We start from the raw sequence: 17,664 nt of genomic DNA, 5'->3' as shown, positions 1-17,664 counted from the left end.
GCAGACCCTGGCAAGTTCCCCATGGAGAATTCGATATGCCAAAAAGAGTAACAACAAGTTTCACAATGGAGACATTACTGGTGCCCACTTGAGCAAATTGATGAACAAGGGGATGACAGTGCTACAGTGTTACAATGGATATAAAATCTAATATGACATGGTGCTTTTTATTGGTCTTACAATTTAACCAAGACTTTGAAGCCGAACACTAAAATTAAAATACGATAACTACTAGGGTGTTCTTAAAATTAATCAGAAGTATGGGGGGATGGGAGATTGAATGGTTTAGTCACCAAAGATATGATTAATTAGTTTTGCAACAATAATTCAGGAGAAATAAATGAACTAGATTCAGTGACATTGGTTGTCTTGTAGCTCTGTAAAATTTGTTATTGTCTCCAGTGTTTCATAGTCTTTGAGTATTGAAAGGACTTTTACAGACAGGCACAATTTAAAAAGCAGAGGACTTAGATTAGTTGCTTTTGAGTTGATCCCTCCTCTGTGGTATCTTGTGTAGTACTTAAGAAAATCACACATTTCAAGGTTCTTCTTTTGACTTTCTTTCTTTTGGAAAGATGACTGCCTTCCAAGGTGGCTGCTAGGAAATTTTCACTAAGAATACCAGTTTTGTATATAACACAGAATTATGAATTTCCAAAAGTTCTGGAAATCATAGTTTTCTCTCTTTGAGGGCCATAGAAAAATGCCCTTGCATATGAAGGACAACTTTAAGTACCCTGCATAAGCCAGGTTTACCTGAAAGTTTGAGAGGAGGAAACAAAAAATTGGAAAAGATAAACTTGCCTTGTTCTCTAAGCAAGTGTCTATTACTGTGCATTCTGGAGAGTAAAGTGTCTTTTCTTGGCCATGTTAATTAGGTAATGCAGTTTTTTTTTTTAATATTTATAATTGATTTTCTTTAAATCTTGTTCTGTGTACAGTTTGTTTTATTAGAGTTTATATCCGAAGACCTTGAAGAAGTGCACCTCACCCTTCTTACTTATATACAAAGTAAAAATGAGTTCTGGAACCGGAGTAATAGCACAGGGTGTAGGGCACCTGCCTTGCCCATGGTTAACCTGGGTTCAATCCCCAGCACTCGGTAGAGTCCCCCACACTGGGGACAGAAGTGATCTCTGATGACAGAGCCAGGAGTAACCCCAACTCAAAAAAAAAAAGGGTAAAAACAAATTTCAGGAAGTTCTCCTGAGTTTCCCAGGATCACACAGCTGGTTGTTAGAAGGAAGGGGAGAGAAAAGTATCCTGACACCTCAGGTCACTGTGCTCCCCGGTCTCGGAAGGGTCATCTTGAACATAATTAAACCCCGTGAAACCACAGTATCAATTTGAGATTGCAGAAATACTGTTATTGAAGAGCTCTTTTTAAAAATACATTTTATTTTTATAAAGCTGTTCATAATAATTTATTACAGTCAATATTTCAACACCAATCCCACCACCATTACACTTTCCAACCATTGTTTCAAATTTTTCCACCATGACCCAAGCCTAAAGGCATATCCTAAATAATTTATTTTGTGTTGCTTGTTATGAATAATTGATTAAAACTGACCCAAAAAGGTTTCTCTAGAGAAAAGTATGTGCAAATTGTTGTATCTCACTTTGGAGCCATTAAACGTCTGTATAAGAGATCACTAACATGTTGTTATTTGAGCTGTGTGTGCTAATGTGTGTGTACGTGTTAACGTATATATGTGCATTGATTAAGATCTGTTGTCATCTACCTTACACCCCATCAAATGTGTTGCTTTACTTTTGGTATATCAGTGGCATAAAGTATGTGGTGCTCCAAGAATTCTAAAATTTTAAATAGGGTGCTAGGGCTGGAGTTACATTTTTAACTGGATGGTGATTTGGGGGTCCAGAGGCATCTCTTTGGCATGTTGCTCTCTTTGGAGATTTATTTCTGAGTCTCTGGATCATGGCCGTTAATGAACTTATATGGCACCAGAGACAGTTCCTGGGCATGACTGGCAGGGACCCAGAGGTACAGGGAGATGAGAAGTGGGGACCCAACACCGACTCCATGCAAGCCAGCACACTGGGATTCATTCTTACGTGAGGGGCTCTTATGGGGCCAGATGTCCTTCCTGGGTCTTTTGGTGCCTGGTAATTTTCTGAAGGAGTAGTATTTCTTTTAGGATTCAGCCACTGCCTCTTTGGAAAGAGGCATTGATTACTGACAGATTGGGAGAACACAAAGCCTGAGACAAGTTTTCTCTTTCTTTTTCATTCTCATGATTTCTCTAAAGATCATACTCTGCACCCTTGAATATGCACTTGACCCCTTCTCTCTCTTAGTGCTGGATGGTCAGATGATGAAGACTTCATACTTAATACCAAGACATGATTTCTGTAGCTGCCACGGGCTACAGTGCTGGCTGAACCAAAAATGGGGCCTTTTTCAGAATCTCTTGGGAAAGTGCTGCTTATTTTATGGTTTTGGCATCTCATGGAAGTAACACTGGCTTCGACTGCTCACTCATTGAATTCTCTGCCATTCAGGCTTTGAAGGACGAATGTTGTATTTTTCTTTTTTGAAATTTTTGATTGAATCACCATGTGAAAAGTCTCAGTCATACAATGATTAAACACCCATCCCTTCACCAGTGCACATGTTCCACCACCAACAACCCCAGTATGCCCCGCTCCCAGCCCACCCCTGTGTGGCAGATGATTTTCACTTTACTCTCTCTTTACTTTGATTACATTCAGTATTTCAAAGAAAACTCACTATTATTATTTTGAATTTTCCCCCAACAATCAGACCTGCCAAAAAGGCATCATTAGATAATTTGTTTTCCATTGCTGTGAATGAAGAGCATATGAGGTTTTGGATTTCTGGTATTTGGTAATTAAGTCCAGAGAAATTTCTGCCAGAAGTTGTATCACTGCACTCGTACCTCTGTTTAGTGGGGGTCTACAAGCTGGCAGTCGCCATGCCACAGGTGAAATGAAAGGCTGAGAGAGAAAAACCTTTCCCCTCCCGGGGCGGCATGGGGCCGTAGCTTAGTTCACAGTCTGGAGGCATTTCTGCAAGAAGCCGCTGGTGCTGTGCATAAGGTTCATACTCAGCTATGTGCTGGGAAGTTTGTTGTCTTTTAAAGAAGCTTCTTTAATGCTTCTTGCAAAACTGGTTTCAAGGTTTTAGATTCTCTAAGTTGTTGCCTGTCCCCGAAGCTCTATGTCACTCCAAATAATCTGTCTGACAGAGTATTCTTGGTGAGGTGTTCATTTCATTGAGTTTTTTTTTTTTTTGTATCGCATCTCTCCATTCTTTGCTTGTTCATAGAGTTGGATAGATGTATTGTGATGGGCTTTTCTTTGCATATAAGTTCCTTTTTTGCTTTCAATGTCTTTGGATTTTGTTATTCTGAGCACAGTGTGTCTTAGAGTTTCCCTACTTGAATCTATTTTTATTGTGACCCCTGGCCTCTTCTATTTGATTCTGTATTTCTCAGTTCTTGGAAATTCCATGATTTCTTTAGATATTGGTACTTAATCAAATTCACTTTCCTGTCAGAAACTCTGATGATTCTTACATTTTCACCTCAGAACTGGTTTTCCAGTGTGCTGTTCATCTCTGTTCAAACTTTCTTCCACCTTCTGTTGGTTTCTAGTGGTTTCCTGCATCTCATCTTGGGGTCCGTGCTCTTTTCCTCCACTGCTGGTATTTTGTTACTGGGGCCTTCTTTCGAGTTGTTTTATACCTCCAGCCGTACTCTTCCTTTCGGTTACTTCCAGTTGTAGTTTTCTCATTTCTGCTCTCTTGCTTTTTTGTGCCTTCCTGACTGTGACCTTGTATCTGTGTGTGAGCTTATCGAACATCCTCACTGTGGTGTCGCCAAGTCATTCCTCGGGGACTTGCAGAGCTAGTTGGTGTTGGTTGAGCCCTTAATGCTTATTGTTTTTGCTCATTGAACTTGGTGGGCTTCTAATTGAGTTTGCAGTGTTTCTGCTGTGCTGGGAATGAATCTTTGTAGCTAAGCCAAACACAGATGGATTACTCTGGGAGGGAGTGTTCTGCCCTTTCCCTGCCCATTTTTACCTAATGACAGGAAGTACACCTGTGAGCAGTGTGAAATTTGACAAGAAGGGCTCTTGCAGTCACTGGGTTCCAGAGACAAGTCCTGGGCCTGTTAGTATAGCAGAAGCTGGCGTGTGGGCTGCCGGGACCAAGTGGGCTGGGAGAGGCATTTGTCTCCACTCTAGAAAGGGTCAGAGGGGCTTGAGAGAGAGTTCAGCTGATAGGGTACTTGACTTCTATGCAACCGACCTGGGTTCCATCCTTGGCATTTTGGTGATCCCTGAGCACCACCAGAAGTAACCACTGAGCAGCACTGCCAGGCGTGGCCCTTAAACAAATAAATAACAACTAAAAATGGGTCGAGAGATGCCCGCCAGGAGTCGTCTCCTCTGGAAGGGTGGGGAAGGAGACAGAGAGCCCCGTCCAGAGGTCATTCAAAGAGAACAAAGATTCTCTTTGGTATGCAGTTTTACACTGTGTAGCCAAAGGAATGGCTCCTTTCCAAAGGGTTGCAGATCCGAGGCCCTGGGTTCAAACCCCAGCACCACCCCCTGCTCTGCGCTTCTTCCTGATGGCCCCTGGCACCGCAGATCCTGCCATTGTGCTGTTGGCCTGGTTTGCAGATCTCACTGGGAATAGCCCCTTTGCACACTCAGTTCTGCTTGAGAAGCTCCCCACCCCAATAAAGAAATGAGTAAATAAATTCTTTTTAAAATAGGAGTACTGCTTTTTATTTAGCAATTGATTATGCTGAGTGATTGGGCATGAACTCCACATTACTTTTTTAATTTAAAAAATTTTATTGAATATCTGTGAGACAGTTATTACAAAACTGTTCATAATTGGGTTTCAGTCATACAATGATCCAGCACCCATCCCTTCACTAGTGTACATCTTCCACCACCAGTGTCCCTGTTTCCCCACCACCATCCCCCAACATCTCACCTCCACCCCCAGACTCCCTCTATGGGAGGCACTTTCCTTCTTGCTCTCTCTTTCTCCTTTTCCTTTTGCGCATTATGGTTTGCAATACAGGTGCCAAGAGGTCAAGGTGTTTGTTCAGGGCATGCAGTATTTTTATCGGGATGGTAAGGCTGGAGTAGCTTTTCAATTGGGCGGCCGCTTCGGGGTGTGGATGTGACTGCCGAGGATTCGGGAAGTACAAGGAGATGGGGGGAGGTAGCCCATCCCGACCCTGAGAAAGCCTAAGATTTCAGTCACAAATCTCGCATACCAGAATTTTCAGCAGATTGTATCTTGGTGAGGTCCGACCTGAGATGGTGGAGTCAGGCAGGGGGTATGGCGGCAATTTTGGATTGTGGAAGCAAGCGTTGGGGGCTCTGCTTTACCCCTCTCTGTTTAGCATGCGTGGGTCCAAGTTTAACTGCAGCTTTTGATCTCTCTTGAGATTTATTTATGGGTCTCTGAAGCAAGGCTTTCTTCTTATTTATTCACAAATCTAATTTTCCATGCTCATCATTCAAATAATTGGAAGAGCTTACATGATGGTGCTGAAGTTGGTTCGTGCGGGTGACTGCCAGTGCTTCCAGGAGTATTGGGAAGTGGGGGGGAGGTAGCCCACCCAACTTCGAGAAAGCCTGGAGATTTCAGTCACAAAACCCACATACCTGAGTTTTCAGCAGATTATATCTTGGTGAGGTTTGTCCCGAGATGGTGGAGTAGGGCCAGGTATGGCTGCGGTTTTGGATTGTGGAAGCAAGTGGCTGCTGGGGGCAATGCTTGGGCTGTTGGCCTGGTTTGCAGATCTCACTAACCTGCCCCCACTCAGATTTACCCAGGTCTGTTCAGTCATATGTGGGTCCGAGATTGACTGTGGCTTTTGATCTCCTTTGAGATTTATATATGGATCTGTGAAATATGGCCAATAAATGAGGTGGCTTGTGGGCATGGCTCCCACATACCTAAGTTTTGACTGTTTAATTTCTTGGTAAACTTGGCCCCAGTTGTTGGGGTCAGGCCAAAAGCACAGCAACAGTTTTGGGTATCAGGAAGCCTGAAGGCATCATCAGGCTGCTGATGCACTCACCCTGTAGTTACAGATTGGCCTGCTGGCAGCACCATACCCCTGAGTAAATAAATTTTATTTATTCACAAATATAATTTTTCATGCTCACCATTCAAATAAGTGGTATTTTTATTTAATATTTAAGAGTTTATTAAATTGAATGCTCTATAAGTTGTGTATAACTTTAATATCAATATCTTAAAAATGATATAAGCTTGTATCCCTGTAAAATGTGTATCAGTAGCAGAAGTGAAATATTAATAAAAATCTAAATATTAATAAGTAAAAACAGTTTTCCACCCCCAGAATTATAAGTGGAAGTTCCAATTTTGTTATGTATAACGATATATATAATTATCATTATGTTTCTAGATATTTTAAAAAGTTTTTTGTTTTTCCTTACCTTACACATCAATCCAGATATTTTTCATATTTTTTTTATCCTTTCAGGGATGTTTTTCAGAGGATGCTGCTTATACATGTCACCTTTTCACCCTTGGAACTAGTCTTTTCAATTTTTTTGCCTCCATACTGGCATAATGCCTTTAGTTTCTTAATGTCTACCTGAAATATCAAATTCTTAGCCTTCCTCCCCCTCCCCTTTTTTTTGTATTTTGCTACCTTGATCCTCGTTATATAGACTATAGCTCTCTCACACCTGTATTGTTAAGGGTATCACTGTATCACTGTCATCCATTTGCTCAAGCGGGCGCCAGTAAAATCTCCATTCGTCCCTGTAGCATGCTACTGTAGCCTGATGGTGTACTGGGGGCTCTTTCAGGGTCAGGGGAATGAGGACCATGATTGTTACTGTTTTAGGCATATCGCATAAGCCACGTGTAGCTTGCCGGGCTCTTGGTAGCTTGCTGGGCTCTCCGAGAGGGATGAAGGCTTTTGGGGTGGCCTCTAATCGCCTTTACAGGTGTTCCCAGTGTACCAAATGTAAGCTTTTGGTTGACTGGCATGTTGTAATGATCTTCACACTGACAAACACACACCTGCCTGTGTCTCTGGGCAGCACCTGGGACATCTGCGGCCTCAGGTTGATCTCCTTGAGGTTGATGGAGTGTGCCAGGAAATTGTTGAGCAGCTGGCAGACAGGACCCTATCATGGAGGGTCTGTGCCAGGTCAAACACCTGCGCTGAGTCCCAGGTCACCCTTACTTGGTGGTTGGCTGACAGCACCCCACAGTGGATGAGCCACTGCATGAATTGCCGCCACGGCTCTATGTCCGCAGTGCTGCAACTCAGCCTGGCCAGGGCAGGAGGCAACTCTGTGGCCACAACTGCCGTTTCTCCATGCCCTGCCGACACCATTCTGTGCAAGTCTTGCAAAACAATTGGTGATGTCCATCAGGAATCACACATAGAGTTCCAGCAGGGGTCATGCGTAGAGTTCCATACCTAGCGTGCTGAGCTGCGTGCTGTCTAAGGCTCTGGTGAGCCGGGTACAGGAGAGCTCGAGGGTTTCCAGTGGCATCAGCACCGTCTTGATGTGAATCATTGTTAAAAGTAGTTCTATGCAACTTGCTTTAGCACGTGCTGTTCTTGAGATATTTAAATGTTTACATCATTTATGTCCACCTAAAGTTTTCTCTTTAATATGAGCGTTCATAATGTTGCAGGCACAGTTCTTTTTATCAGGTGCATTATTTTTTTGACAGTGATATTGTCAAAATCACTATTTTATCAGTGATATTTGTAGATGTTAGGAGTTTCCTATTTATCCCCTCCTAAAGTAATCTCGTGGAAAGCCCCACCTGTACACTGGATCTTTGATCAACAGGGTTGACGTCTTCATATTTCATTGTTTTACTTTGAGAGGATCATCTTTGTTGATTGAACTTCTGTATTGTGTTGAACCTTATGAGCAACAATAGTTGATATAAATACAGTTCATCAGCTCATTCATTCAGACTTTTGTGTAATCCTTTGTGAGCACTCTAAAGTTCTTTTTCTTTTCCTTTTTCATCACCAGGTTCTTGTGGAAGCTGCTACTCATTTGCTTCTATGGGCATGCTCGAAGCTAGAATTCGCATACTAACCAATAACTCTCAGACCCCAATCTTGAGTCCTCAGGAGATTGTTTCTTGCAGCCAGTATGCTCAAGGTAAATGTAGTTTCGCAGATACCGTTTACATATGTGTAGTTGGCTATGGTTTGAAAAAGGCAAAAGAATATTCAGCCTCTCTAGTCAGAAATCCTGGGTGCAACTCTGACCCTCCCCGCTAATCATGGATGCTGCCATGAGCCACTGTGCCGTCCAGTAATGTGGCAGTTGCTGTTTACTACTGGGGTTTATGGAGCCTCTTACTGTGCTACCTACTGATGCCTAAAACCATGGCGAAATAGATGCCCTGCGTCACAAAGAGGGGGCTTCCATTTTAAACTGTTCCATAAAATGTTGAAGGTCTCAGTGCTATTTGAAAGTTTAAGCTCTGATGTAGATAGAAAGCCCAGCTATAAATGATTTAGGAAGAAATTCCCCTTTAAGATTTTCCTTGTATCAAGACTAGAGTTGGCCTCACTAATGTCCCAGTCTATAGATGAAAGTACTGGTGGAAATTCTGTTACTGATCTTTTTTTATCCATAGTGAAATATTCACTTCATTGTGACTCTTAGCAGTGAGGCAGCGATGTATCAAAACGTTGTTCACACTTTCGATGAAGCTTACAGTTAAGGGGAGAAAACTGAAATTAAAGAATTATAGGAACAATGGAGAACAAGCTCAAGGCCCTAGCTGTGTACATAGGAAGGAGGAGATAGGACCTGGGTTAGACTTTTCTGCGGGAGGTCATGAAATGAATTTTTAGGAAGAGCCATGACATGTGATCTGGCCATTTTCTAATATTTGAAAAAATATTGTTTGTTGATTGTTTGGGAGCCACATTGCATTGCTCGGGGTTTACCTAGCTCTGTGCTCATTAGACACTCCTGACAGTGCTCTGGGGACAATCTAGGTTACCAAGAATCAAACCAAGGTTTACTGAAAGGTAAACACCCTACATGTCATATTATCTACCACCCCCTTTTAAAACTTTTGCATGAAGTAACTAATTTTATATGTTACAAAAAACTAAGCAAGTGTAGAAGAGTTAAAGTTTCATGCAGTTGTGGATTTAAACCTACCGAACTAGGTTTCCATGATTTCTCGTTCAGCCGTCCACATCAGGCATATAATCAGTGTGAGAATAATGGGGAAAAGAAAATAACTAAATGAATATATAATAGGTGGATGAATAAAGTAACATTGGGACTAAGAACAACTTGTAGGTTAAAGAATTGATGAAATAGAAAGAAAAAAGATAGAAGGACTGTCTTTCTCATAGCAGGATAATAACTCTGTCTGCTACTCATCTCCAGGCTGTGAAGGTGGATTCCCGTTCCTCATTGCAGGAAAGTATGCCCAAGACTTTGGGCTGGTGGAAGAGGACTGCTACCCCTACACAGGTGTTGATTCCCCGTGCAAACTGAGGGAAAACTGCATCCGATACTACACGTCTGAATACCACTATGTTGGAGGGTTCTACGGGGGCTGCAATGAAGCGCTGATGAAGCTAGAGCTGGTCCGCCATGGGCCCATGGCAGTTGCTTTCGAGGTTTATGATGACTTCCTCCACTACAAAAAGGGGGTCTACCAGCACACTGGGCTGAGAGACCCTTTCAATCCCTTTGAGCTAACTAACCACGCTGTTCTGCTGGTGGGCTACGGCACCGACCCCCACACCGGGCTCGATTACTGGATTGTTAAGAACAGCTGGGGCACTGCTTGGGGTGAGGATGGTTACTTCCGGATCCGCAGAGGAAACGATGAGTGTGCCATCGAGAGCATAGCGATGGCAGCCACTCCTATCCCTAAGTTGTAGGGTGTGTCTTCCACCCAACAACCATCCATCATGGAAGAGAACCCATGTCTTCACAGGCTGGAGACATAGCAGTTCCTGAAGAGTGCAGACAGATTCTAATCAGGATTTTTGCTCATAAGATGAAAACATCCTTGACTTTATTACACTTTCCCATTAAGCCTATGTTTTTTAAATATTAAATGAAGTTTTTCTGATGGTGCAGGAATAAATTTTTTAATTATTCAATTTCAAACAGATGCTATATATTTTCAATGTATGCGCAAGACTGATTATTTTTCAATTGTAAAAATAAAAAATGTGATTTTTAAAGATTATTAAATGTTATTTTTAAAGATTTTTTTAAATGTCAAAGATTTTATAAATGTTCAGGTGGCATATAGTATAGAATTTATGCGTCTTAGTGATTTTTTACCATTGATTCTTTGGTTAGATTTACTTGTTACTTATCTAAGTACTTAAAAAATAAAATGCATTTGAGGGTATTTTAATTTTAAAAATAAAATTTAGGGGCCCGTTATAGTACAATGAGTAGGGTATTTGCCTTGCATGCAGCTGACCTGGGTTCGATCATATGGTACTCTGAGCTCTGCAAGTTGTAATTTCTGAGTGCAGAACCAGCAGTAACCCCTGAGCATCAGCAGGTGTGATCCAAAAAGCAATAAATAAATAAAATTATAAAACTTTTATGGTAGAGGATATACTCAGATGATTATTGAATCTTAAAGTCTTATCCAGGATGTATGATGAGCCAGAGGCCATGGAGCAAAGATACAAAGTTTGATAAATATATGGATATTGATTAAATTTTTTAATAGTGTGAAAAAGTATTGTTTATTCTTCACTGGGTGGACAGTAACAGCTTAAATGGTCAAAGTAAATCTCAAGCCGAAGATTTGGGCAGATCATTAGGCTCTCCAAAAGATATTTCACAATGGTTTTAACCTGTATTCCGAGTCAAGACATGGCATCTATTAGGAATAAGAGGAAGTAGGGCAAATTAGAGCATCTTTCATATTTGAAAATTTTACCTTGATGTAGGTTCTCCATGTGTGTTTCTAGTATCTCAGTTCTGCTCTACATTGCAGTCCACTGCAATGGCAAAATTCTTGAAATGGGGTTCCAGAATTTACCTCACATTTAAAATGTGACTTTTCGTCCTCCTGACACTCTCCTACATCTCTTTGGTCTTTCCTCTGCAGACACCAGACCCTCGCATGGTAGGCTTAGTTGGGGCCCTTACCATCTGGGGCTTCCTAGGTGATTCATGCTCTTGGTTTTGTTATTTTTTCATTTTTGTTTCTGGAAGTTGAACCCATGTAAAATGTGTGCTGTAGTACTGATCTACATTTCTGATCCCTAGGAGGCATTTTGTTGTTACTGTTACTCAGTTAACATAATCTGATTTCTATTCTATTCTTTATCACTATGTTAAATATTAGACTTTGAAATCAAAAGTGAATTTGTTGTTTTAAATTTGGAAACATATTCAAAAACCATGCCCCAGGATGCTCCTGGACAACCCTCCCCCCCCCCCCCCCCCCGCTTGACATTCAGCATCACATGCTAGGAACCCAGCATACCCGTATACTCTTTGAGCCATCTCCCAGTCCCAGTGAATACGTTTTTACCCAAATGGAGAAAAATGCTATTTAGCAAATAAGATGCTATTTAACTTGCAAGCACAAGTTTATCCTATTTATCCTGTTTTTCATGGTCATTCAGAACACCCCAGTTTCTGCACAATTTTAAGAGGACCCTGGCTGATCTCCATCTCAAAATCATGGCTGGGATCATTTAAGTTGTAGGTCAGTTGTTTTCACTCTAAACTGAGGACCTCTGCCAGTCTGCATATGTAGGAAATGCTGAGAAACTAGATGGGTATGACGGAGAGGCAAAAAATTATAGTCAAAATGACATCTGCACCTGTATGTTCATCGCAGCACTGTTTACAATAGCCAGAATCTGGAAAAAACCCGAATGCCCGAGAACAGATGACTGGTTAAAGAAACTTTGGTACATCTACACAATGGAATACTATGCAGCTGTCAGAACGGATGAAATTATGAACTTTGCATTTAAGTGGATCAACGTGGAAAGTATCATGCTAAGTGAAGTGAGTCAGAAAGAGAGACAGACACAGAAAAATCGCACTCATTTGTAGAATATAAAATAGAATAGTAGCAATTAATACCTGGAGGCCTGCTCCACGGCTTGGAAACTGACCTCACATGCTGGGGGAGAGGGCAGCTTGCTTAGACAGAAGGGAACACCAAAGTGCAGTGAAGGATCCATTCAGGATAGGAGAGGCGGGTTGAAAGCAGACTATAGATTGAACATAATAGCTACCCAGTATCTCCATTCAAACCATGACACCCAAAAGGAGAGAGAGAACATTAAGGAATTCCCTGTCACGGGAGGGGGGGCCCGTAGGGGAGGGGTGCTGGGAGGGACCCTGGGGCCATGGATGGAGGAGAATGGGCACTGGTGGAAGGATGGGTACTCGAGTATTCTATGACTGTAACACAGGCACGAAACTCTGTAACTGCACCCTCACAGTGACTCATTAATAAAAAAAATAAAGGAGTTGGCCCAAATCTAAAAATAATATTAAAATCTCTAAAATTCTCAAATAGCTATGAACTACCAAGCATACCAAATGAATGAACACACATTTTTGTTATGTGAAAAAAAAAAAAACAACTAGATGTGTATGAGAGTAATTGGACTGGGATATAGTTTCTATAATGAATTGAGGACAAGCAGTGTTTTAAAGATGCCCTAAGTTTTCAAGAATCTAGAAGTGATCCCGCAGTGGCAGTCTGTGCTGTGGTGGTTTGCTGCTTTGACAGGAAAAGCCGTTTTAGTCACTGTAGAATGCACATTGATGTTCTTCAAGCCAATGTTAAGTTACATCAAGATTTCTTACCTAGGGGCTGGAGCGATAGCACAGCGGGTAAGGCATTTGCCTTGCAGAGGCTGACCGACCCGGGTTCGATTCCCAGATACCATATGGTCCCCTGGCACTGCCAAGAGTAATTTCTGAGTGCAAAGCCAAGAGTAACCCCTATGCATCGCCAGGTGTGACCCAAAAAGCCAAAAAAAGATTTATTACCTAAAATATAACTATATAGATTCTAATAGGATATATAATCAAGGTCTGGATTTTAGAAAAAGTGGGATAGGAAACTGGCTAACCTCTGTCAACACATTTCTCATAAAGATTTGCTGATTATACACTATCATTATTTACAAAAGCTTCAGTGGACAGTCTAGCACAACCTTAATCACTTTATTGCCTTTCTGCTCAGGAAGATATTTTGTTCTGCTACTTCTTGGTCATGAAACCTTAGGCAAGTCTTCATTACATGTACTTCAGCTCTTTCATATACAAAATTGGAGAGAATAGGATAGATTTCCGTCACTGTCAAGACTTGCCCTCCTTAAGACCCTGTTATTGCAACAAGAGTGGGTCACATTTTAGTAAGACATTTGCTTAAGCTGAATTCAGGCCTTTCATCATCCCATGATAGGAGACCAACATTCTGATAACGAAGTTTCCCTGGTGATCCAGATTCGCTCACTAAACTCAATCTGACCTCTAACCGTTGAACTCAGGAATTGAGTAGATCAGTATAGTAAGGGGATGTGTATACTACTTCACAGTTCTCAAAGGTTAAATGTCTTCTATATATATGCAAAATATATAGAACAGTGCTTAAAACAGTGAGGAGCCATCCCTTTTTTTTTAAAAAAAAAAAAGCCTAGATTGTAAAATAATTCATTGCTTGTCCAATAAACTTCTTGAAAGTCCTTAGTTGCAAACATATTTATAGTAAATATTTTTGTTGATTTTTTTTTATTATTGAATCACCGTGAGGTACAGTTACAGGCTTACAAACTTTCGTGCTTGCATTTCAGTCATACAATGACTGAGTACCCATTCCTCCACCACTGTCCATTTCCATCACCAATGGTCCCAGTATCCCTCCCACCACCCCCACCCCGTCCCCTCCACCCTGCCCTGCCTCTGTGGCAGGCATTCCCTTTTGCTCTCTCTCTCTCTGGGGTGTTGTGGTTTGCAATAGAGGTATTGAGCAGCCATCATGTTCAGTCTATAGTCTACTTTTGGCACGCATCTTTCTTTTTTTTAATTTAAAAAATTATTTTATTGAATCACTGTGACAAAAGTTACAAAGCTTTAAGGTTTAAGTCTCAGTCACATAATGATCAAACCCCAATCCCTTCACCAGTGCTCCTGTTCCCCCACCAAGAACCCCAATATACCCCCCCTCCCACCTGAGTGTCCAATGATCTTCACTTTATTCTCTCTATATTTTGGATACATTCAATATTTCAACAGAGAACTGACTATTATTATTTGAATTTTACCCCAACAATAAAACCTGCTGAAAAGACATCATTTGATAGTTTGTTTTCCATTGCTGAGAATGAAGATTATAGGAGCTTGCAGCTGCGCGGTTTGGGATTTCTGTTATTTTAGCTCAGTTTATAGTCTAGATGCATTTCTATAAGTCTGGGTGCCAAAATGGGTTAGTAGCCCTCCCGGCTCATAGTCTTTAAGGAACAGAGGGGCTGTGTCATGCACGGTTGCTCCAGATCTCATCTGGGTCAAGGGCATGCTGGTTGCACCCCCATCCCATGATCTCTTGCACGCCACGTCACAACAAGCAAGCACCTCTGGGTTGTGAGTCCTAGAAAATGGCGGATGCCACGTGGGTGCTGCTGCTGCTGCCGTTGCCATCTTCCCCATAGAAAGAAAGCGTTGGGAGAGAAAATCCTTCCCCCTCCCCGGGCGGCATAGGGTCATAGCTCAGCTCACAGTCTAGATGCATTTCTATAAGTCTCTGGGTGCCAAAATGGGTTAGTAGTCCTCCCGCATCATAGTCTTTAAGGAGCAGAGGGGCCGTGTCGTGTGCGGCTGCTCCGGATCTCATCTGGGCTATAGCAAATATTTTCAACAGTTAATTGGTCATAAGGTTATTTTGCCATTATCTTAGCATAGTGAAACATGAGATATTGACTCACCAACATCAAATGGCAAAACCTTTTCACCATTTTCAAAAAGCATATTTGTCAGAAATCAAAACCATTTTATTTTTTGAGATTTGTAAGAGCTTCATTATTCGCCTTTGGTCTCTAATACTGCCTAATAAATTCAGCAAAAGAAGTATTAGAGAACAAGCTATTTTATCTAAATTAATTAAAGAATGGATATTGCTCCTAAAGGCTGGTGAGTCACTAGCCTCATACACTTGCCCAGGCTTTTAATGCTGGCTGTGATGGATGGCAGGACGATACATTATCAGTGTCCACTCAATCTGCAGTCTGCGCTTATGCATTTATTTCACACTCCCTCTAAGGTTTATTGCCCCCTACTGCCTACTGCCTGTTAGCCCCGGAGAAATGGTTTTTGGTTCTTTTTAGGTTCTTCCCTACATTAGTATAGTTGGCCTGCTTAGACCTGAAAAAGTTCATACCTGATCATGCTATATAAAAAGGCCTTGGGCTTCTGCCTCCATGACATGACTCAGGTCAGCGACTGGTCTTCGGAGATGGGTCCACGGAAAGCGTCTGTCCTTCTGAGTGAGTGGCTGGCTCCAGATACAGCCAGCCCAAGCCAGGGGCACTTTTAGCCCCAGGGGGGTGCAGAAACCCCCATGAGAGTCTGGAGAGGGTGCAGAGGGCTCCAGAACCCTGAGAGCACAGAAGGGGCTGCCTGCTGAAGCCGGTGAGTCTAATTGTGGGGACTGCCAGCTGCTACAGTCTGGGCCCCCGAGAGAGCTGAGGGCCTCAGGAATTCCCTAAGGCAGTGAGCAGACAGGACCCTAGGACAGCTACTGGAAGCAGTAGCAGTAAAGACTTCGGCCCTGTCTCCTCTCAACACTGGGACAAGCGGGGCTGGAGTGCAGCTGAGGTGGGCTGGGAATCTGGGAACACTGCTGGAGGGATCAATGCTGAGTTATTGTATGCCTAAAACCCAACTATAAGTAGTTTTGTAAATTATTACATGACTCTTTAATATTAAAAAAAATAATGAAGAATGTCAGCTCCTCCCACGTCTGGTCCAGATCCACCACTCCTCTCTGGGCCAGTGATGAAATGCACAGAATCAGGTGTGGACAAGCCAAGCACTTTGCTTGTTTTCATGGGGGTAAGAAGGACCTAACTGAACTTCAGAGATTAATAGTCAAGTATGCTAAACTGAGTTAGAAGGTTCCTACTTTATGGTATCATATTCTTTGTGTCCACACAAAATCCGGGCTCTCCTGGAGGGAGCAGGGCTGGGAGGAATCGGGTTTGGAAGGCTAAGATAGAAATAAAAAATGGATCACTGCTGAGAGAAAAGTCATTGCACTTTGAAGTGAAAATGACAGTAAGACTGGAACAATTTGGTTTTCCTACCTGTGAATAGAAAGTGAACAAAACCTATTCTCATAGCATTAGGTGAGATTGTGCTCTGGTCTGTATCTGTCAGTACAGTTACAGTGACATAAAGTGGAGAGACCACGCAAGTGGAGTTCCCACTGATAAAGGTAAGTCCAGATCCCATGCACCTAGTATGTTATGGACAGTTCCTGCTTTCTCTCAAGAAAAAGGCAGAAAGAAATCTAAACGTGAGGCAACCTCATTTTCCGTAGAACAATCTCTAATATCCTCTCCAGTTCTCAGAGTTCTTGTCTTCCTGGCATAGTTACCATAGTCTTGAAAGGACAGCCATGATTGGCTGGAGGGAGAAACCTTTTTATTTTTAAACCTTGGCCATCAGAAATCAGTTATTTTTTATTTCTGACTCATTTGTTTTTAAATGTGTGTCATGGTATAGCACTTCCAGGGGCAGCTTCCTGAGCTCTGATGCTGAATGTCAGTCTCTTGGGGAAATGTGAAAAGACCTGATTGGCTTTTTAACGAAAAAAGGATTTTGACTGGCTGACTTGACTGATGGAAATATTTTTTTTTCTATATTGGCTGCAGGTGCCCTACTGATAACAATTGCTTTTTCTCTCTTGAAATGTTGAAAACAGGGTCTGGGACATTAGTTGTTATATTTGACTTTTAAAAAAGAAAGAATTAAAAAATAATCATTAAGGAGTATTAAAAATATTATTGCAAGCAGATTCCCTTTTCCATGCTAAAAGAAAGACACATAATAACATCCAAAATATCCAAATTGCAATAGACAAAGGTTTCTTGGGAATGTATTTTTCCTTGTGCAAGAATCAGCTTTTTTTCTTTTGATTTTTTTTTGTTTGTTTATTTGGTTTGATTAGGCTCTGGACAGCTCTGGCTGTGCTCAGGATTTATTCGTGGCTCTGGATAGAGATCAGTTCTGCTGATGTCCGGGGATCAGTGTGGGGCCAAGGACAGCCTGGGTGTCCCACAGGTCAGGAAGCCTGGTGCCAGCTGTACTTCTATGCAGTACATCTTGTTCCCTCTTTTCGGACTTTCCCCAATACTTAATAACTTACTTATTACAATTTTAACCTCTCAGAAGTGGAACTCTAGAGCTATCAGCAGTTCTTGCTTGCACTTTGGAGGTATTCTGCATGAAAAAAAAAGTCCCACCTTTCCCTTAAAACAAGGGGATTTTCTCTGAAACGATCTTATGCAAGTAACTGAGTCAAGACTTTTTTCTCTGGACTAGAAACCTTCCATTTTGTACAACCCCTTGCCATGCCTGTTTACTTCCTTGCTGATGCTGCCC

At 41.9% G+C, this 17,664-nt stretch overlaps 1 protein-coding gene across 1 annotated transcript in view; it reads left to right on the top strand.

Moving 5' to 3' along the window:
• Positions 1-10,276, top strand: part of CTSC (cathepsin C) — a 43,132-nt gene extending 32,856 nt beyond the window's left edge. Inside the window, exons 6-7 of the mRNA XM_055141642.1 lie at positions 8,053-8,184; positions 9,439-10,276. Of these exons, the coding sequence (XP_054997617.1) occupies positions 8,053-8,184; positions 9,439-9,941 (635 nt within the window). The 3' untranslated portion in view covers positions 9,942-10,276. The remainder of the gene's footprint in view (positions 1-8,052; positions 8,185-9,438) is intronic.
• The last annotated feature ends 7,388 nt before the right edge of the window (positions 10,277-17,664 follow it).

Source organism: Sorex araneus, chromosome 1, assembly GCF_027595985.1.
Source record: "Sorex araneus isolate mSorAra2 chromosome 1, mSorAra2.pri, whole genome shotgun sequence".
Taxonomy (NCBI): Eukaryota; Metazoa; Chordata; class Mammalia; order Eulipotyphla; family Soricidae; genus Sorex; species Sorex araneus.
This window is presented reverse-complemented; position numbering and strand designations above follow the sequence as displayed.